The sequence below is a fragment of the Strix aluco genome, chromosome 12, assembly GCF_031877795.1.
Source record: "Strix aluco isolate bStrAlu1 chromosome 12, bStrAlu1.hap1, whole genome shotgun sequence".
In the NCBI taxonomy this organism is placed as follows: Eukaryota; Metazoa; Chordata; class Aves; order Strigiformes; family Strigidae; genus Strix; species Strix aluco.
This window is the reverse complement of record NC_133942.1, coordinates 27115938-27143863: the sequence shown is the minus strand read 5'-3', so window position 1 is coordinate 27143863 and position 27926 is coordinate 27115938. Positions and strand designations below refer to the sequence as shown.

Below are 27926 nucleotides of genomic sequence, written 5' to 3'. Positions count from 1 at the left end.
TAAAATTCAAGTCTACTGGTTTGAACTAATCCAAGCCTAATCCTAGCAAAGCCATGATATTTGCAGTTCCACATAATGCAACTTTGCAGGTTAAGTTAGCATCTGAAGGTGAATTTTATTGGTATGTCAGAGTAGTTCAAGATGGCTGACTTGAACTTTAAGAGTGCATAACCCTGAGGCAGAAGGAAACTTTCTTTAGTGAGATGACCAATGTGCTGAAATAAAACAAATTAATTTTCAGAGGTTTTGCTATATTGTTTCTAAAAATATTTGCTCAAGAGAATTTTGAGGCACTTGCATGCCTGAAAGATTTACCGCATATGTAACTCTTAGGAGTCATCTGGTGAATCCAAGGCTACATGTAAGCAGTAAGCAGCTGAACATATTTTTAAGGTGTCTGCATGGGAATATACTTGGTATAGATGCACACCTGTAAAGTAAATTTCCTAGCAAAGGCATAAAACCAACAGAATTTGTTATTTCAGTAAATACCAGTTCTAACCTACACACAATTCACAAAACATACCAACAGCCAAGGAAAAAAAAACCACAACAAAAGGAACAGAAATCCAAATCTAGAAACACACCAGATAACAAAATACTTGCACATCTTTCTCAGTATTACTTTTCACCCTGTGGTCCACTACACAGGATGTTTTATATAGTCCACCATGACAAGGTATACTTCATTTATTTGCTTTTATGCACATACCAGTCACTGACCAGTCATCTGTCTGGAATGAACTTCTAGTAAATTTGATCTTTCTTAAAGTATAAATATGAATACCTTACTCATCAATGTATCATCTAAATGATTGACCCTGTAAAAGAACAGCTAAATCTGTATAATGAGCGTGTTACTATACTAATCCTATACTCCTTGAAGGCAATCTCCCTTCAAGGAGAAGAGTCACTGGACTGTTGGCAGCAAAACAGTTATGCAGATCTGAGAGGTATTTTGTACTTCTTTCAGGATAATACCTACGGCTGTAAAAACAAACAGAAAATAATTCTCCTGCAGGTATACACTACTTCTCTCTGTCATCTCCTGAATAACAAAACGCAGCAAGCAAATTATACTGTAGTTGTTTGTGACTAAATTAGCCTTTGGGCTACCACTGAAAGACTCATTCTACATTTTAAACGAGCTGGTTAAAACCAAAACTTTTCTGAAAATTACAGCAAGAATTTTATTAGTTTCCACTGAATTTTGTTTGTGTTTTTTTTTTTTTTTCCCCTACTCACATTCATGAATAGTATTTTATAGAGCATGCAAAACACCAAATTTTTGTATGCAAGTTTTGCATATCCCAACAATTCAGACCCATCAACAACAGTTAGTAATTAGGCTTTGTACATTACTAAGAACCAGTAATAATCAGTAACTTCTGTACAGCTTTTCCCCTCTCTTTTAAAAGCCTGTTTTATGATAGAAACCTAGTGCTCAGCCAACCTAGAGGAAGGGATGAACTACACTGCCTTGAATTCAAATTTGAACATCCCTCAAAAAACAAAACACTTCCTCCTCTAGGCCCTACATCACAAAGACAGTAAATCTGTCACATTAGAGGACTTTATTAAGCAGAATATAACTTTAAAAATAATATAATATTGCATAGTCCAATATTTAGATCAGTAAATGAGGATATCTTTTCCCCCAAAAGTTGTAAGATTATTTCAGAACTGTAACTGCTAGGTGCCATTGATAGACCACATGCTGTTCTGGGAAGCAAGTTTTACAATCAAATAGTTTAATAATCCAGAAGTTATAAGCAAGAAACTAAGCTTTGCTCAGTATAATGTGTATAATATATATACAACTATACTGTGTGTATAATATACATAATTATACTATTACTTAACTCTAAAAGATCATGGCATAACTCAATCCTCATCAATACAAGTACCCCACCAAATATACAAAAAACACTGGTATAACATCCAAACGTATGTTTGGCTGCTCGCTGTCCTTCCTGAAGGGTATTTGACATCTATTTTTGCAATGAACATGGGGTTTAACTAGTTTAAACATGTAAGAATAGTGAAGGAGTTTTACAATACACAATTTCAAACGAGACAGTCTGACTAAGCCGTAAGAAAAAACAGAAGAGATTTACAATAAGCTGTCAAGTTCCAGTGACAGAGGTGACTTATTTTGAGTTCCAAGCTTTCATTTGCAGGCCCACATTCTCTCTGCCAGCTGCAGCAGGCAAAACTATGCGGTCAGAGTAGAAAATCCAGGCTACAATCTTTAACTGAAACCTCTCATGCCACCCAGCATCCACAAGAATGTTACAGATGTCAGAGAGCACTTTCTTGTCTATTCATTGCTCATGGACAGCTGTCAGTAAGCGTGTCTAATCCCTTCTTGAACTTGCTGGTATTATGTGCCTCTACAGCACCTTGTGCTGTTGAGTTCAAGATAATTACCTGGATAGTAATTCAGCTTGAAATGGATAAAATAATAATATCCTACTAGTAGTTAATGACTACTCCCTTCTTCAACTTTCACACTTCCTGAACTAGGTGTGACCAGTACCCCCTGCTTCTGACTCCTGGCCATACAGCTAGCATAACTAATGCCATTTTTTGAGGCAAGCAGCCATTCTCTGTGACTGAGTGGGTCACGTATTCATTCCCTTTCCCCTCTCAGGCTCTGAAGGTCCTGTGAACAAGAAGACAAACAAAACAGATTTCTTCTTCCCCTCCCTATCAGCCTCAAGGTTGCTGGGCACCAGGACAGTTACTCCCTTCCTTGCCAGCCTTGAAGGTCCCAGGCACCCGGCCAACCAGGTGTTGTTGATGACCCCAGAACAGAACAGGGAAGCATAACAGCACACAGAGCACTGTCTATAAAATCAAGCAGGTACAAGTCCCAAGTGGGAACCTGGACCAGAACTGCTACTGGACAGTGAGAACTGTGACCCTCCAGTGGCCAGGGACACCCCCACCATCGTCAGCTTCCTCCAAGGACTGAGTGACTCATACTCTTCTATATGATTTTCGAGTCTAGCTTATGATTGTTATACTGATATCGCAAACCACATATTAAGATTTGACCTGATCCACAGAGGGTCCAGGTGATTAGAAATTATAAGTAAAGTTGTATGATAAATTCTGTATTATGCTACTTAGAGATTGTACTATATTGATTCTGCTTGTAGAAATCCTGTGCCATTCTAGACATAAGTTCTTTGCTACACTAATCATAATAACCTGCGAAGAAAATAAAGCTTTAATTCTAACTACGATTTTCTGCCACAGATTCATAAAAGGACATGCCTGTCTCCTTAGTGTTGGGTGACACTAGGTTACCCGACAGTTTTTCTGTATCCAAAACTTACTTGGAATATAGTTTCCAACAGCTGTATATGGTGGGAGACATTTTCAAAACCAAATTGCTTAAGAGTCTGCACCCTGATGAAAAAGACTGTCAACTACCAGAATTTAGGGGATCTTGTCCAACTCTGAGTCATGCTAATACAGGCTAATCCAAAACTCTAATGACTGTTCTCAACCAAGCACATAAATCTTGGTCTTATCAGCAACGCCACAGCAAGCCAATTCTAGAAGTAGCATCTTTTCAGCACAGAAAGCTGCAGCAGCTACAGAGAAGTGCTGAAGTGCATTCCATGCTAACTTTTATTACTGTAGCTATTTAAAGCTCCAATTCACAGCAGATAGATATGGCAACAATGGTTAATGCTGACTGCTCACAAAGCCAGGTGCTTTTTCCTCACCACTTCCCAGTTCTTCCCTAACCCCTCTCCACTAAGAGGCACAGTAGAAAGGATATGTATTCACTTCCTTGTCCAGTAATGCTATTGAGAGAAAAGCTCTGAATTATGAGCTGCACCAGTTAGTGTGAGAAAAGGAGCACATGCTGTAGTTTTAGAAGGGATTAAGTAACTGAAAAATAATCAACTCTAACAACAGGCGGGTTATTTCCACTTAATGCATGTTTATCTTGAACCTGTTAAAATAATCTGAACATGAAGTGGTATATGTTTAACATTTTTACCAGTCTCTGGCTTTTAAAATGTCAGATGTCTACATTCAACATTTTTGGGAGACAGACAACAAATAGGTTAGAGGAATCAAAAGGACACTAGTGAATAAACTAAGTCTTATCATTCTAAGAAGCTCTGAACAAAAACTGGAGCAGCTTCTCATTGGCATTACATTCTAGGAAAGAGGCAAGGCCTGCCTAGCACTAGCTGCTCAAAAATGCAAAGTAGCATGTCAGACCCTGAAGGAATTTTAGTGCTATTAAGTGAACAGTTTATGACAATGCAAAATTCTACCCAGCTTTTTTTTAATAACAACACTTTCTCATTTCCAGGGGTTCAGCTTCACTGCCAAATCAGAGTATGTGAGGCTAAAAACTTGTTGCAATTTTAGCTTTTGCGAGATTTCCCTCCACAGATGGGCTGTCTCCGAATGGCTCCCCCAGCCCTTTAAATCCAAGCTGAAAATCAAATACCTGTACAAGCATATCAGAAAATCTGCATTACAATATTACAGAGATCCAGTTACAGTAAAAGTTGAAATTTTGCCACCTTTGACAACTCAAAAGAGGATTATCTCTACAGGTGTGTATACCGGTCCTCCAAAGGTTAGAGAAAAGTTTCTGAGCTACTGAAACAAAACACAGAATCAAAATTTGTATTTCACAGCAAAAATGTTGCTGCTTGCAATCATTTTAACTGTAAGCCCAGTATTTCAGTTAAAACCAACTGATCAACATTCAGATTAGAATATATACCCCTGAAAGTACTTGCACCTTCAAATGTAACTATCATTAAACTACACAGTTATTTTTACATTGTCCTTATGCTCCCAACTCTCCTCTGTCTCCTGAATGAGCTTCATCTGGACATCCCAGATTTATTGAGGACAACTGCCTTTTATGGCAAACAGTTGGCAGAACAATATAATCTACTCCTAGGTGTCAGGATTCTGTACTTGTTCAATACTCTTCCATTCCCAAAGCACAAAATTCTACCAGAACAGCTGAAGCCCTGATAGAAAAGGAGAAAAAACCCTATATAGTGTTGTTTGGGGGGGTTTTGGTAAAGGTTCTGTTAAAAAAACAAAGAAATCCCCCCCACACATCACCATTCATATGATTTTCAAAAAATAGCCAAGTTAGTTTTATTAATTCAAGAACTAACATACTAAACACTTATTTGGTTAAAAAGATCTCTTACTTTAATTTCTTGCAATAAGAAACATTTTCCAGAACAGTATAAACTAATTTAGTTTACTGGTTCTTTAAATGCACTGTATCTTTAGATGAACATCTGTGCTGGTTTTGGGTGGGGTACAGTTCATTTTCTTCAGAGTAGCTAGCATGGGGCTGTGTTTTGGATTTGTGCTGGAAACAGTGTTGATAACCCAGGGATGTGTGAGTTCCTGCTGAGCAGGGCTTACACAGCGTCAAGGCCTTTGCTGCTGCTCACACCTCCCCACCAGCGAGGAGGCTGGGGGTGCACTAGGAGCTGGGAGGGGACACAGCCGGGACAGCTGCCCCCAGCTGACCCCAGGGATGTTCCAGACCATATGGCGTCATGCTCAGCATAGAGAGCTGGGGGAAGAAGGAGGAAGGGGGGGATGTTGGGAGTGACGGCGTTTGTCTGCCCAAGTCACCGTTACGTGTGATGGAGCCCTGCTGTCCTGGAGGTGGCTGGACACCTGCCTGCCCATGGGAAGTGCTCAATGAATTCCTTGGTTTGCTCTGCTTGTGTGCATGGCTTTTGCTTTACCTGTTAAACTGTCTTTATCTCAACCCATGAGTTTTCTCACTTTAACTCTTCCGATTCTCTCCCTTCTCCCACCGGGGCTGTGGGGTGCTTCGTTGACAGCTGGGGTTAAACCACAACAACATCAACATTCAAAACAAAGAAATATTTTGTGACATATCCTTAATACAAATTGCTATTAAGTAGTCTATAAGGCTAATCAGTTATTAAAATTCAGTTATTACCATATGTTTTTAAATTGTATTTTCTTTTCTGATTATTATTATTATTCTTCTTTTTTCTCAGGTCTGTCCTCTAGTCTTTCACATACATGCTGCAGGCCTCATATTCTTAGCAGAAGTTCTTTGTCCTTCAGTATATTCTGTAATTTCAGCAGATGCATACGTAACCTTCATGTGCCAATCTAGAGAGAATAAATTCTTCCCTAACATTAACAGGCTAGTGTAGCATTACTAGCAATACAACCCTTTCCTCATATAGAAACACCATCATGCTTGCTCATTATACAGAGAGGTTGCATAGCTATTTTTCCAGCTGGCCCCATTTCTGTCCCAATTAACTCAGTATCTAGAAATGCCTTATATAACAGCAGAAAGCTACAGAAAGTGTTAATCACACTTTTATCTTTCTAAAAATAGGGCACACTTATACAGGAAGCCTGCTCAACTTTCCATTTTATCTGCAATGTAAATAAAATGCTCAAAACCTTCCCATCAATACATAATTTCACTGGAAAAAAACCCCACAGTATTTACATTGCCAGAATTACTTCTCAGCTCACTGGAAGTGTTAGTCCTGAAGTACAGCCACCATAACATACATTCTTTAAAGCATACCTTATTTCAGTTACAACTGATGTCAGTATTTTAATCTAAAATTAACTGGTGCAGAGCAAATCAATTTTTCATTCACAATATGAGAATAAACGTAATTTCATAAATGAATTAAGCGTGCTTTTCAAGGAGTATAAAAATTAAGCCATTAACAATGCATTTTTTCACATAACTAGATGAAACTAACTGCAAGTTTCAGTCTCCTACCATCAAAATAACATCACACTGAATCACTGAATTATCAGAAGTTACCTGAACAGCTTGAATATTCACTGATCATTACATCAATTTTTAAGGAGATCTCTCAGCAAAAAGATTCTTTTGAAATGCCTATGGAAAGCCTCACTATAGAAATACTTGTTCTACACTTCAAGGGAAATAAAGCACAAAAGTGGTATTAATTGAATTTGTGAAAAAAGGCAGTAGGTTTTAACAGTTCAAGTAGACTAAAAAAAATTAATTGAAAATTCTATCTTTAAATACATTTATCATGGTTAGAAATAGGTGGTCACCTAAGAAGCCACAACCTACATTTTCTCATCAATGTACCATTTTCAGTGTTGCAGGGTGCTCTATGGGGAAAGAGAGTTGTTAATGGTCCTACATCATTTTACAGTTACATGAAACTCCATCCTCTCTGAAAATGAGAAGAAGCTATTAACTTGGAAACAGAATTGTTAACACAGTAGTTTCCCAAATTGGTTTTTAATATGAATGTATGCATATCCCCATACATAAATTATTTACAAATCATACCCTTTAATATACTTGAACATGCATGTCAAATGTAACTTTTTTAGACTTAAAAAATTACATTTCTGTCCCCACAAATATGCACGAAGATAATTAAGGCTCTGCAATAATTCTTCTGTTTCAGAGTTATTTATGCAGCCCTGGCACTGTGTAAGTAAGACTTTTGCATTAAATGCACTGTATTTAAACAGTACATTAAAGACCAACACACACATTATTTCCTGCTACAGTGGATAACAAGCAATAATCTAGTCTTTAGTACTCTGGTTCTGTTCAAGCATAAATCCTGCCCTAACACGAACACAATTTTTTTTTTTTTTTTTTAAAAAAACCCCACACTTGTGCTTGTATTTTCAGTCATTTTTTCCTGGAGGAATGATCAGCAAAGTCTGAGATCGGTTTCACTTTCTAAAACACATTTGTCACTAGGCAAAAAACCTGGTTGCACAGATTAACACTATACTGTGTTCTATGTATCTACTTCCCCATGCTCCCTAAAAAAGCTTAAATGATAAACAGAAGGCACAACCACAACATTGTGAATATTACTGGTCCCAGTCTCGGGACTGCCTTTCACTTGGCAAATTTAAGATGAAAGGAAGTCCAAGAAAATTGGTAGTTGGCAAACAAAAGAAAAAAACCCAAACCCAACTCCCCAACCCAACACCTCAAAAACCCCACTCCAAACATTCAAGCATGCCCTCAAATACTGTGTCAATACTAGAGAAACATCTATGTAAACCAACTGGAAGATTACTGCACTGAGTTTATCTAGATAAAATATTTGGTATATATACAACACTTTGCTTTCCACAATTTCAGGCCTTACAGTTTTCTCTTATTATTGCAATACTAAAGCTACCTTCAACTGAATGCTACTTCAGGCTCTTATCACAATGAGCTTTTTTTTTTTTTTTAAGTTGTCAAGCGTAGTTAATTAGGTATTAGCAGATATTTCTACATTCTGAAACCAGAAAGAATTGTTATTCCCACAATCAGTTAACAAAGCTATAATAGCTAAAATTTTAATACAATTCAGCAGCTAAAAAAAAAATAGAAAATGGAGGAACTCCACAGCATGTGACTAATCACATTCAGCAATCTTCTAGTACACTGTTTAGAAACCATTAACTTTACCTTTTACATTAAAGATTTGAGATTTGTTGTAATTTTACTGAAAGCTCTGAATGTACTTTTCCCATCAAGAATTTAAGGTGTAATGTTCATACTACTTGCAGTAAGTCTATTTGTAGTATAACGTCTATAAAGACACAAAACCAACTGCTCGAAAGCACTTTGAAAAAAAAAAGCATATTGTACATGATGAAAGCTCATTAATAAAAAGTACCTCAGGAATTTAGTTTTACCTGAAGGAACAGCTGTACTGTTCTGGTGGTTTTCACCAGGCGACACAAATAAGTCTTCCTCCCCATCAGTGGATGAACTGGAAGAAGATTCACTACTGAGATCATTCTCACTGGAACTGCTAGAGCTGGGTAGTAAAGCATACTTTCTTCGAGCTAACACTTCCCGCTTTTTCCTCTGCATTAAAATTCGTTCTTTTTGGTTCTGTGTCCGCTGTGACGAACTTGTTTTCACAAATCTCTTCCTATATGGAAGTCTTCTTAAAGAACTGCTGTGAAAACAGGGCCTTTTCATTAATAGTCCAGGTACAGAGTCTGCCTCAGTCCGAGGCCACTTTTGTGACCTTGCACTGTGAGTTCTACTGGTAGTATTCAACACTGCTTGAGAGTGTCTTACAGGAGCATCTTTTTCTTCATCAGATGTTACTGTGTCGGAGTCTCCAAAATGTAGGCTAGATGAAGGCGAAGAGATACAGTCACTAAAAGAAGAATCATTGTCTTCACTCTGTGTTTCTAGATGCTGTCTTAATCCTAGGATTCCTTGGTTTTCTTTATCAGGACAATTTTGAGTATATGAAGGACCAGCCTGCTGGCTCTTGCGTTTTTTTCGCACAATACTTTTGTCTTGGTCTGTACGGTTGCCACTCATGTCCTTTTGCTTTTGAGAATCACCACATAAGTGAGAGAACTCATTCCCTACTTTACTGGCAATCATCTCAACTTCTGCAGTGAAGCTTTTGGCTGCCCCAATAGGCTCAGGGTTCAAGAGGATCCCCTTCAGACTCTCCTGTCTCTTTGGTGCATCAGAAGGAACTTCACTCTTCATATCCGCTTTTAGAGTATAAACTATATTACATTCAGGAGTCCATTTAGACATGGAAAGTTTTAAGAATGGCCTAGAAATAAAAATAGATGCACATCAAGAAAAAGAAGCATCAGATTTTTCGAGAGCAAAAGTGAAATAAGAGAAAGCCATTTACTGCTGGAAAAAGCAAGACAGCAGTAACTGAAATACAAGTGTTTCATAGTATTAAAAATACTGCTTGACAATGTAATTTTGAATTAAGACAGCACTCTTATAACTTGCACTTAAGGGAAGTTCTCACAGTCAGTGAAAACATCAGTTTCACAGAGCAAATATTGATGTCTGTTGCCGGCAAAATGTATGGACTATGTCTGTCTTACCAATGCTTAAGCATGAGAGTTTTACAGGCTACTGCTTGTACAAGTCACATAAGTTTCAGTTAAATAGCTCCAATAGCCATCAACTAAACTGCATGCTTAAATAAGGCCTACATCTTCCCCTATAGCTCTACATATGGATAGTAAATACCTCGACCACAATACATGTTGCAGCATGGTTACAACTGAGCTATAAAAATTGGTTACTTAGAATTCACAGTTCTTTTCTGACTTTGAAACTTATTATTTTGGGGCAAAGTAATAGAAATCCATTTATTACCTAGAGTTTCTTTAAAAAACCACCACACATTAATAGAGTAGTGTACAAAGCTATTTTCAGTCCATGTACTGACTCTACCCTGCGCAGAAACTGTGCATATCATATCACATGTTCCCTTAACAGTTGGTACCAGGCAGGTTCCCCTCCCTGTCAAACTATTGGGCTGTCAACATGCAACACACAACATTAGCTTTGAAGACTATTTGGAAGAAACACTTTTGTACTGGAAGACTAACGAGACACACAGGCAACAGTAACCTCAGTAATATATTCACCTTCAACCTGCTTCATCTGGCATCTCTGCTTTCTGTTTAAATTCCCAAAAGGAAGTGACAAAAGAATTTGGTTCCCACTGTGATAGCCACTGAAGCACTCTTTACTGTAACTAATATCACTTTTTTGTGCCTCAGATTAATAAGGCTGTAGCAGACATTTGACACTTGTACTACTTAAGCTCCCTCTTTTCTCCCTCCCTCCCTCCCCACTTGTTTGAAGGAACATCTCCTGTGCTCTTCTAGAAGAAATGTGCTGAACCAGAATGTAGAGCTGCCCAATCTGAAAAATAAATTTCCCAACCACATCAGAAACCAATTCAACTCATCACATAAGCACACAACAGCTATGCCTGGCTTACAGCAGGTTGTGCTGAACTACCGGAAGGATGCTTAAGAAAAATACGTGCAACTATACCTTATCTGCAAATGAGACTCCCTAAGCAGCCCAGCACGAAGCCACAAAAAAAGTCCTAAGGTAGCATCATCTATGGCAGGTTAAGTAGCATTGCCTACTCAGGTCTGTAATCTTCTGCCTGAACCTCCAAATTCTTCAAAATGCTAACACAGTCTTACATCTGGTGCTAATATTTAAAGCTCTTGTTTATTTTGTCATAGAACAAATCAATGCAAGATTGAGACTACAGAACAGTCAAATTAACACTCCTTAGATCATTTCACAAACTGATGCTTTCAAGACCAGCTGTGAGCTAGTTGTTCCTAACAGACCCTGAAGAATGACTTTATCGCAGTTTGCAATGGGTATAAACTGATGCATTATCCCAGGCAGCCTGTGCTCTCTTCATAGCCACAAGCAACTAATCTAATTCTTTAAGTGATGTAATTTGGAATAAAAATTTTGCACAAGGCATATATGCTGCAGTACAAATATCTAAAGTTCACTGGATCTTTCTGGAGATCAAGAATCTTGTGGATCCTAAAACCCCAGCTGAAAAAATCCCTTTGAATGCTCTGAAATCTACAAACATTTATAACAGTTACTGTTAAATGTGAATCCTATACCCTCTGATAACTGAGAAAGTATTGCTGTTTCTACTGAAATTACAGCAGATAGGTAAGTTTTACATCAGCAAGTCAAAAGCTAACTGCATGCAAGTTGGACTAAATCTCCTCTTGCCAATGTATACAACAGGACAGGTTCTTACTTTCACTTCATCAAATCACAGTTCATGGTAGGAGATATTTCTTATTTTCAATGTTAAATAGAAGACTGTTGCATCCTGGACAATATATATATATATATATATATTTTAAATTGAAGTTAAGTTTTAGTGGAATGCACTATATAAGGCTACTCTCTTCTCTAGAGCTGAAAAAAAGAAGTTGCAAAATTGTAAAAAAACTTGGAATAAACATTAAGAGTGTAAGAAGTCTACATAGTAAACAAAGAAGCCTCTATTAAAGCTGTGGAAATCTGATATCTACTCTTCTCTGCTTCTGGGGAAAACACCAGCTCTCACATGCTCCTCCCTATGCAGGTACTTACTCTCATGTACATGCACCATCTTTCTTTGGAAAAATTAAGATTGAGACTTCCATTTTATAAAACTGCTAACAAGGAGAGGAAATCAGAATTCAAACCTGTTATAACCACACAGAGAACAAGCAGTACACAGTCTGTTTCTCATCCTCACAAGGTCACCTTTAAGGCAGTATTTTTGGTCTGTTATTTAGGCACCACTGTTTTACAGAAATGCAACACTTAGTCTAGTCAATCTTCCACAGTCCAAAGCAAGCCTGCCCCTCACACAACAGCCCTGTACTTCATCACAAGTTTTTTTAGATAATCCACAAAATATTTTAATTTGAAAAAAAAAGTTAATTTGTTCAGAGCTTATCGTGTTCAAACAGTCATAACTTACCATCCTATACTATGTGTCCAAACTATACACAACAGTTTCCTGTCATTTTAACATGATAAATTAAGGAGACAATTTTAATTCTGAAGTTTTCTTAAGAAACAAAAATCTGAACATTTTCTCATTATGTGAACACAATCAGGGGCTGGTTTACAAAGGACTCGGTTCTACTCATTGGAGTCTTCCCTCCCATTTTATTGTTAAATTCTAGTATGGAAATCTCCATCAGTATGAAAGTTCTGCATTCTGAATGATTATCTTTGTATAAGCTCCGTTTACTTTAGCAGAGAGGCCACTGTGCTGAAGTACAGATAGAGCTATTTAAGTTACAGCAAAAAATTTACAGCAACAAAGTTTACACTTTGAGAAACCTCAACCTGCCATAAGATAAAAAAACCCTGAAAAACCTAACCCACCACACAGTGAAAACTAGTGCACTTGAAACACTATTTACTAGCTTAGTTTTATTCCAACGAGCAACTTCGATATAATAGCCAGTTACCTCCGATTCAAGGGTTTTGTATACTTGCACTCTTACAACCATGGCAAAGTCTGCAGTAACTCAAGTAAGTAATCCCAAACTCTTCATTTTTGCTAACCAGTACAGAGCGTGAAGGACTGCTTACTCATGGGAGAGCTGCTGGTTTCCAATTAAAAAAAAAAAAAAAAAAATCACAGAACAGCTGAAACGTGAGTATATTTTCGAAGTGAATGGCAGCAATCAATGACAAATAATCCATTCCTTCACTATTTAGAAATGCTATTACAAAGCTTTAAACAAAACATTTGACCAAAAAAGATGGAAGCTGGAAGAAGTTTCTTAGCATTTAACTAGATTCCAATCCGTTTTAAGTATTTTCAGTGGTTAGACATAGGAAATATCCATATTACATACAAGTCCAATGCTTTTACACAGAAGACTAAGTTTAACAGGGACTACAACAGTATTATGCAAATAATTAAGACTCATTAGAATGAGATCATCTGCTGTTAAAACATTTAGAAGATCCTACAAAATCTCCCTCTAAAAGCAGTCCTCAGAAGCTTTTTCAAAAAGCAGCAAGATGCAGTAAACTCAGTCAGCATTAGTGTTCCTCCTTCCTAATCAAAGTATTTGCCTATTAACTTACAGAATCAAGACTTCAAGAGGAAAAATGGGGTAGCATCTTCTTTTAAGCCATTTTAAGTAAAGACTGAATGAAGTGCTGTTAAGACAGCTACCTGAAAACTATAGTTATTCTAAGTTCCCCTCTGAAGTGTATGGACTCTATTCAGAATCATGGAGTGTACACAACTTTTATCCATACATGTCACAAATTGAAGACCTTTGATATTAATCATACCAAGACATATAGTAGTGCAAGAAAATTCATGCAAACTGGGGAAATCTCTTGAAAATGCCAACTCAAAAAACAAGCTCAAAGTTTGAGATCTTTACAGCAGAGAAGTTTATGTTCTCATATATATAAGCAGAACATATCTGAGTTGAGTTATAAGATAGAGCAAAGTATTTTGTCACTAAGAATTAATCCCATTACTAGCAATCAAAAAGTATGATAGCATTAAAGCACTATAAAACAGTGAAATGGTTCATTACACAACATTAACTCATTTTTTGTGTAAAATTGGTTGATGAATACATGTAATCTACTATACCATTACTCTGAAAATGTATTTTCAGTTACATTTTAAAATACAGTCAACTCCCTTCAACATCAAGAAACAATCTTCTTTTTAGGTGTCAAAAGCATCTTGTCCCATTCTCTCAAGCTTGGCTACAGTAAGCACACATTGCTTTGACACATGACCAGCCAATCACTTTGCAGAAAATGCCTATCTTAAGCACGTGCTTCTTACGTAACACCAAATTACTGGTCTCTGTCCTGTTTAGTATGAGACACACACCTAAACCCAGCTAGCCAAATAGTTTATTCAGCAAGTATCTAGACTTCTACCCAACTTGATGAAAAACAGTGAACAAAAAAAGCTTCATTTACAAAGCAGTTAGTAGTCTATTTCCTCCTTTTCCCCATCTTCAATTTCCTGCCCCTCTCTCATTACAAACACAGTAATTTCCCCTTGTCTGATGCACTCTCCACCACTCAGACCCTAAACACACTTACAAGCAACTCAGTTATCCAGCAGTGTTGAGCCTAGAGGCCAGTGCAGACAAAAATTCTTCCTGATACAACAGCTCTCACAACTACCAAGAGCTTGTGGAACATACTGTCATCATAATCTCAGAAAGACCATAGCAATTCCACTTCCATAAAAATTCTGTGCTATCTTAGACCACTTAAGTACCCAGTCCAAGTGCCCATATATAGAATGGTATCAGGCAAGAGAATATTTAAGATTGTCTTGGAAAGTTTCTATCAGTTGCATTTGTAGTTCCTTTATTCAGTCCTAACTCTCATTTTCTTTGCGTATGTTCACTGCATTATTTACTTCTATTATTAATTCCCTTCCCTAATGTGTGGCTTTTATCAGATCTTACTTTTAACATTTTTACTCTGACAAGCTAATAGTGGTACTATTATCTTCATGAGAAAACCTCACCATTGGAAGTTTGGTATGCACAAAGAAATCTGATGTTGTGTATACTGTTCAGATCAGTAAAGCAATTATCTTGCAACAGAAATGTCAGGGCACCTATAGAATAGCTACAGAATGCCTCTGTTATGCCATGTTATCATTCACCTCTGAGACTCACCACCACTGTATTCTTATGGAGAGACTATTAAAAGTGTCTGTCTCTCACATCTGATATAATCCAGCACAGGACAGCTACAAACAGAAGAGCTCTTCCCTAGGACTGGATCTATGGCCTGGCTCCAGCTGGAACAGACAGAACATGTGGAGCATGCGCAGCTGGAAGCGCCTCAGCTACATGAGCTGGCAGGCTAAGAGCAATTCTGCATAGAATCCTACCAACAACAAGTGCTCCTGCAATACACTACAAATCAGTCCAAGACCATAAGGCACCCATAGATATCCCAGCATCAATCCAACATCAGAGAAGCATTAGCACACACATACCCTAGGCAAGGAATCTGTTTGGCTCCGCACAATGGATGCAAGCAGGTGGATTTGACAAACACAGTGTTCGCAAGCACATTCTTCAGTCTAGACACTTCTTTGCTCCGTCCTAGGCTTAGCTACATCAACACTATGTAAATCATGGTTTTAAGACACAAGCATTATGATTTGGCAATCAGGAATGTTTTGGCTTCAGTGGACTCCAAGACAAACGTAGCAGCAATGAACTTGGGAATAAGGAGTTGTAGCTTTATAAAAGAATGACAAAATACACTTTTTTATTGGAGTTTAAGATCATAACTAGGCGTTCTGCTTCCACAGACAGCTAGGGAAGTTCTGAATTACACTGCCATCAAAATTAATTAAAAAAATTATTTCTCAGTCCTCCTGGCAGTTTCAGCCTTTGAGGTATGTGTAACTGTTCTTAAAGCAGTGTCATCTTGCAAACGCTTCTAGATAAAGCTTTGAGAAGCAAAGTAAGGCATGATCTTTGTCACAACTGCTAACAAGAACCTTGCAAGTGAGAAATATGAAGTTAACCATTAGGACAGTTTTATGCTGTTCTTTGGGAAACCTGTGATAAGTAGGGGATTTTTCAGATACTAAATCTAGTAGATTTACCAGTTTAAAAGAGAAGGACAGTGCAGTAGACTTCTCCACTCTTCACCCAGTAGAACCAAGTGGCAGTGGGTAAAAGCAAACATTTTACTTGACAGCAGTCAAGCATTAGGACTGCATTTTACTGGCAAAAAAAAAAAAAAAACCAAAACAGAAGGAAGTCTCTTGCTAGTAAAGTCGTGAACCAGCCTTCTCAGATTTTACTTGGTAAACACTTAATAAGGAAGACACGACTTTAATTCACATTAGTTACTTTTCCAAATAGCATAAACTATATAAAACATAAAAATAATCCTGTTAGCAAGATTTTGGGTTAGCAAAAAACACCCCCACGTTTTCCTTTTTTCCTTTCCTTCTGCTCCATTAGGGGTCTCTGTTAGTCCTGAGATCAGCCCACCAAGAAAAACACTAATCTAAACTTCAGCCTGAAGGAAGTTCACTAGTTTAACACTTCGCCTGCGGATACATTTTATGCTTCTTTTAAGAGTACTGTACACTTTGGAAGCAGCTGATCACTGTCACTTACACTGACAAAACTTAAGAGACCATGACTGGGAGTAATTATCCTATCCCTATGTTGTACATGTATCCCATATGACATTACTCAATATACATGTTTCTAAACCTCTTCTCAACCTTACTGACATGAAAACAGCTAAAGCACTACAGATCTGGGGATAAAACTGACCTAAAGGAGGGTGCACATCAGTAAAGCTGTGGGGAAACCTCTATACAACATCTGCCTATGGCAAATCCATCTCTCTGTACTATCCCCATTGTTTACATGTGAATTAAATCATCCCATTCCCCTTCCCATCCCCTCCTGCAATTTTTTCCCCATTTATTCAACTGCCTGACATCTAAGCCTCCATAGTTCATCAGCCAGGGAGAAGGGCACTATCACCTATATCTTCTCAAAAGAATGTCCTCACCATTAGAGGGAATATAAACAACTGAAATGACAGATTCTTCATCTTGGGGGAAAAAAAAAAAAAAAGGCAGTAACTGCTGTCAGCTAAATGTTATTGCAACACGGCCACTTCCACTGAAAGACAAGACTGTCATAACTGATCTGGTTACGCAGGTCTACAAAGTTACTCATTTAAAGATAAAGTGCAAGTTACAGATACATTAAGATACACTCTTAATACGCTTTTATAATAACAGACATTTCTGAGAGGTCAGAATGTTCTCATCCAGATTTTGAAAGGACGCGTGAAATATGCATGAATACTAAGAGCTGTTGTTCACCCCTGGGCTCCCAACACTACACATAACCACAGCTGTAACTGCCAGGGCTTCAACCATCAATAAAAATAAACAGATTTTTAAATATGCAAGACTTCAAGAGTTTTAAAACAGGAAGCCTGGTGTCTTATACACTTTTATTTAACTAAAGTGAAATGCAAAATGTGCACACAGCCTTTCCTGTCTTATGAATTCAGTAGGTCATTTTATACTGCAGATAACAGCATAAGACAGGTGACCAGATATTCACTTTATCAAATGAACCAAGACCACAACTTTCCCTATCAACCTTCGCACATCAGCAAGAATACAAATCTGAATTGGTGATAACCTTGCCTAACAGCTTCTTTGTTGTTTCTTGGTTTTTGTTCTTTTTGCCTCAGGTATTCCCTCTATCCAGCAATAAGATGAGTAAAAACATTTAAATTTGTGGAGAACTACTTCAACAGCAAGAACGATAGGTACGTGAACTATAAGAAGCTTTAATTTTTAAGAGTGACAAAATATTCCAATTCTTTAAATATTAATTTTCCTCAAAAATGTTTCTGCTAAGTATCCAGAATTAATCTATCTTTGGAATTTGCTACTGGATACAACAATGTAAGGCCTTATTTCACCACCTGAAAACCTAGTTTTTCTTTATTAGCTTATAATAAAGATACTCCACCATGATAAACACTACCTAAATCTCCATGCTGAGCAGTCAATCCTTATCTTTTTTGTCAAATATTTGTTTCTGAAGTAATTATGTTAGAATCAAATAAAGTTGGGCTATTACAGCAAGATCTTAACTCCTGCATTACATCTTCTTTTGGAGGAATACCTCAGCATCAGGAATTAAGGTTATCATTTTTAGTCAGCTAAAGCAATCGGGCCTTACTTATGATTTCACAAAACCATTTGAGCCATGAAATAGCTTACTCAAACATTCCATAAATATATGCTCAGCCCTAATCGCTCAAACACAGACACTTAAAAAAGTACATAGATCCTTAACACCTGCCCATTTCAGTAAGAGTTACAAACCTATGTACCACTGAAGATCCTGGCCTACATTTCTGAATGAACACTGCTTCCTTGTTTATCAGGCAAAAACCATCTGACAGTGATTTTTTTTTTTTAATATGGGTTAAGAAACAGAATACCAACTTCGCAAACAAAACAAATGACGTTATAACAAACTCTACTACGCACACGAATAATAAAACTCATTTCCATAAGGGAAAACGTGTGACAAATTTTCAAGGAGACAAAACCCAAAAGAGTGCTGCGGCTTCCCGCATTGAAGATACTGCTTTGTGCGTCAACGAGGCACTGAAAAAAAAAAAAAAAAAAAAAAAAAAAATCAGCGTGAAGTTCCCATCCGCCTAACTGCCCCCGCGCCCCCGGCCAGCTCCGCCGGGAGAGGCGGCCCGCCCCGCCGCGGATCGGTCACCGTGGCCGCCGCCGTTGCCGCGGCCGTTGCGGGGCAGGGCGGGGCGGGGCGGGGCTGGGGGAGAGGAGGGGAGCCCACCGCCCCCCTCCCGGCCCCTGCGGGCCCCACCCGCCAGGAGATAATGCCCCGCAGGGTGCGGGACAACACCGCGGCCGCCGCCCCCCCCCCCCGCCCCGTACCTGAGACAGCGAGGCCAAGGGGGAAGAGCAGGGTGCCGCCGGCGCCCTGCTCAGGGCCGGAGGGGAGGAAACAGTCCAGGCGGGTACCGCAGGGACCCCGCGTCGCTGCCTGGCGCGGCCCGGGAGGCCACTGCCTCCTCCTCGCCGGCGCCCTGCCCCGGCGCCCGGCCCTCGCCGCGCCGCTGCCGCCCGGCCTGGCCGCAGCCGCGCGGGCCCCGGTGACACGCCGCGAGGCGGGCGACGTTTTGTTGTTGCGCAGCCCCCGCCGCCGCCGCTCCCTCCCCAGGCGCGGCGCGACACTCGGTGCTGCTTTACAGCAGTCCGCAAAGCGCAGCCGCGCCGGCGCGCGCCACGCCTCCCGCCCGGCGCCGCGCCCCCTGCCGGGAGGCAGCGCAGCGCGGGGCTGCCCTCGCCCCCGGGGCCCGGGCCCTGCCCCGCCGCGGCACGGCAACGGCGGCCGCTCGCCATGGCCAGGGCGAGGAAGAGCTCGGCAGAGGTCGGGGAAGGCAGCTCGGGCGGGACGGCAGCGGACAGCCACCACTGCCCTGGCCCCGGCCAGCCTCGCCCGGCCCATCCCCAGCCTCGCCCAGGGGCAGCGGTGCTGCTGCTGTTGCTGCACTTCTCCTCCTAGATCCTGCAGAAAAGCACCATTTCTCTGCCCAGAGATGGCTCTTCCACGGTGCCTGACGGCTGCTCGGCTGTAGCTACGCCGTCGGAGCTGAACCGTGAGCTACCGGGCCTCTCGGCGGCGCTGCCTGGGCTGCCGTGGCCGCCTGCCTGAGCGCACTGCGCCGGCCCCGCACCCCGGGCCAGCCCCGCGCTCCGAGCAGGGTGTCTGGGAGCCAAACAATAGGCGCAGCTGCTGGGAAATGCAGACAAATCGCATTTACTCTCTTTAGAAATAGGGATTTAATTTGCATTTACTGCAGCAATGCACGTAATGACTTATGAGCCTGCCCACTCTTCCTATTTAGCACTACACTACTGATGTCAGTCCACCCTGGGCAGGAACTTCTCCAGCTGAGGGATGTGCCTTCCTACAGCCACCAAGGCTCACATCTACCTCACCGCACTGGAAGCATCACAACTTTGTGAAGTCTCTCGTTGAGCGTTTGTTAACATTGTAACTGCCCAAGTCTGCCAAAGGCCACGGTATCTGCCCCAGCCGCCCTTTCATCCCTGCTAACCTACACGTTCAGAACACTTCCAGCTTAAAACACTGAATAGGAAAGGGCTGTAGACATAAAACCAAGATTTTGGAGCAGAAAGGTGCAGTCTGATCTACAAGTAGTTAAAGATCTTACTCAGAATGCACTGCAACCACAGAATCAGTATACAAGAGTTCTTACATGTTTCGGAGGAGCTAAACAACCTTCATGCATCATTACAAAAGAAATGGTCATTGGGAAAAAAGGCATTTTGAGACTATTAATTGAATGAGTTTCTGAATGGAATTTCCTTAAAGCAAAAGTGGATAAAACAACATGGAAACTATTTCTCAAACAAGGAAAAAAGGCTTTAAGGAATGACTCTACTTCAGTAAATGCCTACCTCAAAAGAAGATACATTTCTAGGGGCAGGAAAAAAGATTACTAAGCAAAGGAATATCTGAGTATGTCAAAAAGTGTAGAAACAAAGTGCAGAAGTTGCAAGACCACACAGATGATATGAAAATAAACACATTTTTCAGCTTTATGTGTGATGCAAGAGCACAGAAAAAGTGAGACCCACATACAGTGAAGGCAGAAAAAAGGATCACAGGTGGGGTTCCAGAACCAAAATAATAATTCATGTCAGTTTTCAATAAAGACAAAAATACAGGTCAGTCAGCATTAACTGGCTACCTTTTTCTACACAGTTTTTTGGGGTGTTTTTTTATTTTTAAATCAAGGAAATACAGTATGTTGCATCCAGCCACACTTCGGTAAACAATGACAATGGGCCACATATGAAACAACCACTGAAACTGTGGAGAATGGGGAGCAGCATAAAAATTAAGAAACATGACTAGAACACTCAACAGGAGATAGCAACAGACAGTGGAAAGAAGGTTGTATCATATTCGATGGAGTTGACTAATGGCTTGATTGCGTAAACAATTGTAATATTTTTCATTATTGACTGAAGTTGAAATACATTAATAAAAATCTGCTGGGGAAAAAAAATAAAGACAATAAATGGGAAGAACTGAATGACTCTGAAGACCAGACTAATAGAAGCAAGGTGAAAAAAAATAGAGTAGAATATAAAGAATATGCACTTGAATATTAATGACTAAAACTTTTGGTATATATTGAGTATTTGTCAGGTAGAGGGCAGTAGGATGAGTACTTCAATAAACTACGTAATTAAGAAAAAGACCAACAGCCACAACATGATAATGACATGAAAAAAGCAAACATGTCTGTACAATATTTTAGTCTAAGTATTTTTCAGAGAGAGAGATTTCAATACTATTGTAAAAATTATTCCTGATGTAGTCTTACAGCTACTTACCCAGCTTTTTTTAATATGTATTCAGAGAAGAACAACTCTAATCTTAACAGGTCACTCAAGGGAACATAGCATATATAATATGAGAGGACTCTAATGAAATTTGGCTAAATTACCTTAAGAAATGAGACAGAACCATTCTCCATAAACTGAGCAGAGGCTAATACCAATACAAAAAAATTACACCAACTAGCTATGTATCTACCTATTTACTTAATAATTGTTTTGAACACTCATACCAAAGATGACCGAAAGGTAGTTCTTGGCAGAGAAAATGTAGAGTCACTCTGTGCTCACCGATTGAAAGACATACAAAGACCATTTCAAAAACAAAAAACAAGGGGCTATAGAGTGGCTAGACATTTCAGTTCACAAATGAAAAAGCAATGCATGGTAAGTATAGATAGCCTTGATTTTCTCCCAGTGCAAACTCAGAGGGGCCAGATGATCTGTAAATGCTTTAACTTTATATGCTTTCCTCCTTGGGTAAATTAAAATAAAGGCAGAATGTCTAGGATCTTTATTAGCTATGATTTTCTAATTCCTGTTTCACTATGGGCTACCAGCTGACAAGAATCTAGTAAATTGTGGGCCAGCTCACACTTAAATTCACACTTGATAGAAATTAGTTTGTCAATTATTAATTATTAACATAATTTTTTAAAAAAGTGATGGAGAAAATGAACTAATGCCCATAATTATTCACAATTATTTTAAAATATTTTTTATTTTTTAAATTCTGTGTCCTTTGATATATTTATTAAAGTTATTTCTGCGATTATTTTAGGATCTTGCAGAGATAAGACAGATGTCTTGAAAATATTTTATTGATTCCTTGCACCAAAAAAAAAAAAAAAAGATTCTCCTTTTCACACTTCTTAGCTACAGAAAACCAAAAGGTTAAATCGATTCATTCTAAATCACCAATGCAGATCTCAGAATAGCTTTCAGGCTATGTGTCATCAATTCATACTGAACTCTTCCAACTTCTAACTAGAGCTAAACAAAACCATTCATATGCGCACCCCAGGGTCTGGCAGAACTAAAGACATAGAGAAGAAACTATCTTATCTAAGATCAAAATACACCAACCAGCAGGAGATTGCACTTCACATTTGTGGCAAAAAGACAAAGCAAACGCCTATCCTGAGGTACCTTCAGCAGCTCAGCTTCATAGTTGGACACAGTTCTGCGCAGGAGTGCTGTTGCAGTTTGCTCGCTCACAAATGAAAGCTAGGCACAGCTTTTCCCAGATGCAAACACCAGCTTCTGGAACGCAGTCCACTGGCGGCGTGGCCAAGATGCAAGCTGCACACTCTCAGAGATGTTTTTACTTAGAGCTCTGTTAACTGCAGGCCTGGTAGTGTCCAGGACAGTGTGAATAGTATACACTTAAAATCTCCTGCCTATATGCAGGAGTATGTGTCTCCTGTCACAAATACTGCTTCTGGAGGAGCTCAAAATCACTTGCAGTCAGGGTATTAATCCAGATGAAACAGCCCATCCTTGACATTTACATCATACGTAGTTGTGCAAACTTAAAATGGACAGTATTTAGACACATATTTAAATGCTTGTAAGTGTTAAGTCGATTTACAATTACTAGTAGTATTAGTAACCGTAAAGCCTCTCGTGGAAGTATGTTGTGAGGACAATACAGAAAAACATATCATAAAAATTGTGGGACTGATATTCAGATGATACAAATTGTCACAGCTCCAATCAGTCCAGATGAAGGTCTTACCAGTGAAAACTGTAGAAACAGGGAAGAGACAAAAAATGCTGAAAAAAAATTGCTCATAGAAAACAAGAAAAGACTGATGCATTTGCAGAGTTGAAAATAAAACTCAACACCTGTCTGTTGCATGTGTTTTATGATGATAAGTACAGGAAATTTTCTAATGTGATTGATCTAAAAGCTTTCAAAAGCACTGGAAAATAGCACGTACCACTCAGGTAACTATATTTTTAAAATATATGGAAGAACAAAATACCCTACATTACAGTAACACATACAGCAATAACCCACTAGTCACTCATTTAATTTCATATTGTACACCCTGATAAGGCTTTGAAAGGTTGAAACCACTTGAAAACGCAACACATTATTTCAGAAATTATGCAAATCCCTACTAAAATCTCAAGCAGTTAGATATTCTAAGTAAGATACTTTAAGTATTTAAATTGATATATAATTAAGAAGGTGTGGTATATATAATTACTTTGAAATAACTACTTTGTTGATGGCATTCTTCCTATCAAAAACAAATGCGCCACCAACTTGTTAATAGAAAGATCACATGAAATATTCCTTTATATTCTTTCAGTGCTTGTACAATAATGGGGCCAATATATATTTTTGCCTTTTAATGATGAATCAGCAGCTATTTTTAGGGCAATTAGGTTTAAAACAAACAAAAGCATCCTGCATTTAATGATCTAATTTTACACTAAAATTCAATAGCCATTTCCTAGCATGTACATATACTTTCAGTAGTAAAATAAAGTAAAATATTTGTGTTTGATTTATAAGTAGATTATGCTCTTCCCCTTGCTGTTCTGTAGAATTACAATGAGAGCTACTTAGAGATCAGAAACTCATTTCTACAATCTTCTTCTGACTGCTCATCATAGAGTATATCAATAATACATCAAAAAGAAAACTATACATTTGGAGTGGAAAAAGTTATTTTTTATAGTGGTGCTGCATATTAAAGTATCAGTGAATCTTAATCTCAAAACGTACCTACTGTCAGGCATTCACTGAAAACATATGGTATTATTCATGTTTGCTTTGTCAGCAAGTAGAGAAAGCGCAGCAAACACACCAGCTAATAAATTTTAAACTGAAACTTGGTCAGAGGTTTGAATACAGTCAGACTGATATCAGGAATTACTAAAAGCAAAGTATGAAATTGTAGTAACCAGGCAATGTAACATGAGAACTGGGACAAGACTCAGAGACTTTCAGAGTAAAAGGGACTCTTCCTGTTGATTTCAGTTAATCAGCCCAGTGTCTCACTGTCTTTAAAAAAGGGCCAGATCCAAAAAGGAACTGAGTTATTGCATCATTTATTGCTGTAACAACTAGCTTTGATGTAGTCAACACCCAAAGTAGAATCCAAATTACTGTATTAGAAACTTGGATTTCTGAAGGAAACAAAAGCCTGAAGTTAAGAGTGAAAACACATATTGGATAAATCAGTTTTTAAACAACCGGTATGTTAAGCAGAGAACTGCATACAGCTTTGCTGATAAAAAGACATGGAAGAGCAATGTGTCTCAAATGAGACAGGACCCTGTTTAATTGTATATACTTTATTTGGAGGTGACCTTCCAGTACTCCCAACCCCTCCCCTTTCCTTAAACCAATATCTTGTTCTTTTAGAAGGCTTTTTAGAAGGGGATATGGACAAATGGGTGGCTGTGTGAAGAGGAGAAAACTGGGACAGCCCATTCTGCTCTAGGTGAATGCTTTAACCAGGGGGCTTCCTTACAAAAAAAAAGGCAAGAACCATTTCTCTATGTTTTAAAAACATTGAATATCACTGCACTATTACAGAGCCCAATAATGTTAAAGCTGCATGGAGTATACCAACTGCATTAAGCTGTAAAAGAATGAAATAGCTAGTGTTTGGTCCTCCATTATGCTCCATTTGCAATAGACTGGTCAGCACTGCTGCAACTGGGATAATCATCTATGCAGGAAAAAGAAAATTACAGAGCCCAAAAAAACCCACCAAAAACCTAGGGATGTTCACAAATTTCAGGTGTCTCACATACAAGATAGACAAAAAAGAATTTACAGGCACACAGTAGTGGACTTCTGTCTTTGTTGTTGCTTACATATGAATATCTGGGCTAAACATTTCTCCTCTTTGAATGCCTATTACCATTTCCTAATCAAACTTTACCACAAATTTCAGAAGCTAATGGCATGAAACAATCTTCTCTTTGAAAACTAGTAGATGTTTCAAGAGACTACAAAAGGACAAACAAAGTATTTTTCTTTAAACAAACAAACAGGAAACTAGAAACCAGTCAACTTAATTAAAATTCCTGGACAAATTTGAAATATTTGTACCTGGAAAATAACAAAATGATAAATAACAACCAATATGATTTGTTCATGACAACCTATTAAACCAACCCAATTTCCATTTATGGCTCCATAGACACAAATAAACTGAAGATCTTCACTTCAGTGAGGCTTTGACATTCTGTTTCTTTGATATTTTCATAAGGAAGATAAGGAAATTTGATCTGGACAGAAATGACATAAATCTGGAGCAAGCATGGTTGTACTCAGGGGATTACTATCAGTGGTTTACTATTGAACTATAAGTTTGTATCAAATAAAAGTCCTCACACACCTCAATATTGTAATAGCTTTGGGTAAAGGATTAAGAGATTCTGTTTTTATAAACCTACAGCTGACACCAGGTTGAGAGGTACTACAAAGAGCAGAAGTCAAGATTAGAGTTTGAAATCATTGTGGGGGGTGGGGAGGGGGTGTGGTGTGGATATTCTATACGCACAAATGCAAAATTCCGCACTTAGCAAGAAATAACCAACCACACAGAAAATAGATATTGTGATAAATTGGCAAAAAAGAAACCAATAGGTAGAATGGATCACAAGAACATGTCAACAAGTTCATGAGATTGAAAGAGGCATACATCCTACTGAAACGCATAATCAGAAGCGTTGTCATCAAGGTAACTTCGAGAAGTTGTGCAAAGATTGGATAGGAGCTAGAAGGGTGCAACAACAAAAGGTCATGTGTTTCAGAACTCTGATAAAAAAAGGAAATAATTTATGTTTTTAATCAAAAAATAAGACTGAACAAAAATGCGGTAACAGTCTTAGTTTATGTAAAAGGACGCTGCAGAAAGAAAGGGAACACTGTCTTTTGACACTTTAAAGAAGGCGGCTAAATTGCAGCAAAAAGGGATTTAATCCAGACACTTGAAAAATGATAGTTAAGGACTAGACTGCCTGAGGAATGAGTGGAATCTGTGTTCAAGGCTTTAAGAACAGGTTCGGCAAACATCCATCAAGGTTGTGTTAATAATAGCTTATTGTGCCTTGAGACAGGAGGATGACTGAGAATAGGTTTAAGGTTACTTTTAGCTCTGTTGGTTGTTTTTTATTTTGGGGGTGGGTTAGATGTACAGCTTTGACATCCACATGACCCAAACCTCACTGCCTGTTGGATGATGTAAGTCAAGCAAACCCTATAAAAAACATTTTTTTTATAGGTATTTTTTTAGTCCTCTCATCCTCTTTCCTAAAATTGGACACAGTAAACTTGTCTTCACCAATACTAGAACCTAACCAGTGGGTTTTGTATGTATTTGTACAACAGTTTACCACAGCAAAACTGACAGCTCTGATTGAGACTTTGTTGCACTGCTGAATTCAAAATAATATGCAAATAAAATACATTTAGGCCTTTTTCATGCACTGTTTAAATGTCACACACAAAAATCTGTTTCTGTAGTCTAAAGTTAAGCTAAAGAGTTCATTTATTAACCTCAAAGTCAATCCTAATATATTTGATGTTAATACAAATGTTATTGCAGAAGATAGCATAAGCAAGTATATTAATTTCTTATTTAAGATTGTTCTTTTTATAAAATCTTGATACCAAGCGCAACAGCAACATTATATATCTAAAACATACATGCAATTATCAGTCCAAACTGTATTTTCTTTTAAACTTCTGTGCATGCTTAACTCTTAAACACAGGGATGTTAGTCTTTGTTAACTGATAACTAGTTAAGCAAAGTATTATTTAAATATTCAAATGCATTTTGAAAAGAAAAGAGGATGGTGTAACAAATCTTTGTAGGATTCAGGAATTAATTTGCACAAAAGGATGTTTAACCAAGATTTATTAAATAAAATGAAACCTTATTAGTTTTTTCGTCAATATGCAATTTCTGCATGAAGAGACAGAACAAGAGGATTGTTGTGACTTAAACTGGTTTAGGCACACTTAAATTCACAGATTCTGTCTCATTTGACGATTTAATAGTAGCTGTAACATCTAATATTGACAAAATAACTTCAAGTGTTCCCTACAACTGAATGAAATAACTGAGAAGTAACACCTTCCATTACATGCTACAAATACAGCCTAATAAATCATAACAAAAGGTATTTTATTTGTTAATAACTTAAAACATTAGTATTGTACTTCTAGAATACTTCCAATTAAAAAGTTATGCAACTAGATCTACTTCTCCATAGATTGTTCTTCCTCTAATCTTTAAAATCATTTGAGTTACTGATTGAAGGAGCTACTATTTCACCTGAGTAAAATAGGTAAAATCAGAATAAATTATTAAAGCATATTTCCTAAACTCTGAAGAGTCAGTGGCCAGAGCAAGCAAGAAGGTACAATCCAACTTGTTAACGCGAACAGAGTGGCACCAGTAATATGTAAATAAATATTTTGCTTTTATTTGGGAAAAAAAAAATCATTAAAGAATTATACTAACACGAATCCAAGGGACGCTTCATTACAAGAGCTAACAAACCAAAACAGGGGATAAGCAGATATGCTTCAGCAAAGCTTTCAA

The 27926-nt window shown here is 38.4% G+C and overlaps 1 protein-coding gene across 13 annotated transcripts in view; it reads right to left on the bottom strand.

Moving 5' to 3' along the window:
- The window catches only part of RNF111 (ring finger protein 111), a 62640-nt gene that overhangs the window by 33933 nt on the left and 781 nt on the right, over window positions 1–27926 (bottom strand). For 8 of the 13 annotated variants that reach the window (XR_012624871.1, XM_074837523.1, XM_074837525.1 and 5 more), the window contains exons 1-3: window positions 18846–19143; window positions 15987–18545; window positions 8716–9608 (exon numbers count right to left, since the gene is read on the bottom strand). Coding sequence is in view for 12 of the 13 variants with exons in the window: in XM_074837523.1 (XP_074693624.1) it covers window positions 8716–9608; window positions 15987–16069 (976 nt within the window). In the remaining variant the exon portion in view is untranslated. Of the gene's footprint in view, window positions 1–8715; window positions 9609–10449; window positions 10624–15365; window positions 15964–15986; window positions 18546–18845; window positions 19144–27926 lie in introns of those variants that run through there. The other 5 variants (XM_074837529.1, XM_074837530.1, XM_074837532.1 and 2 more) reach the window with 5 other exon arrangements.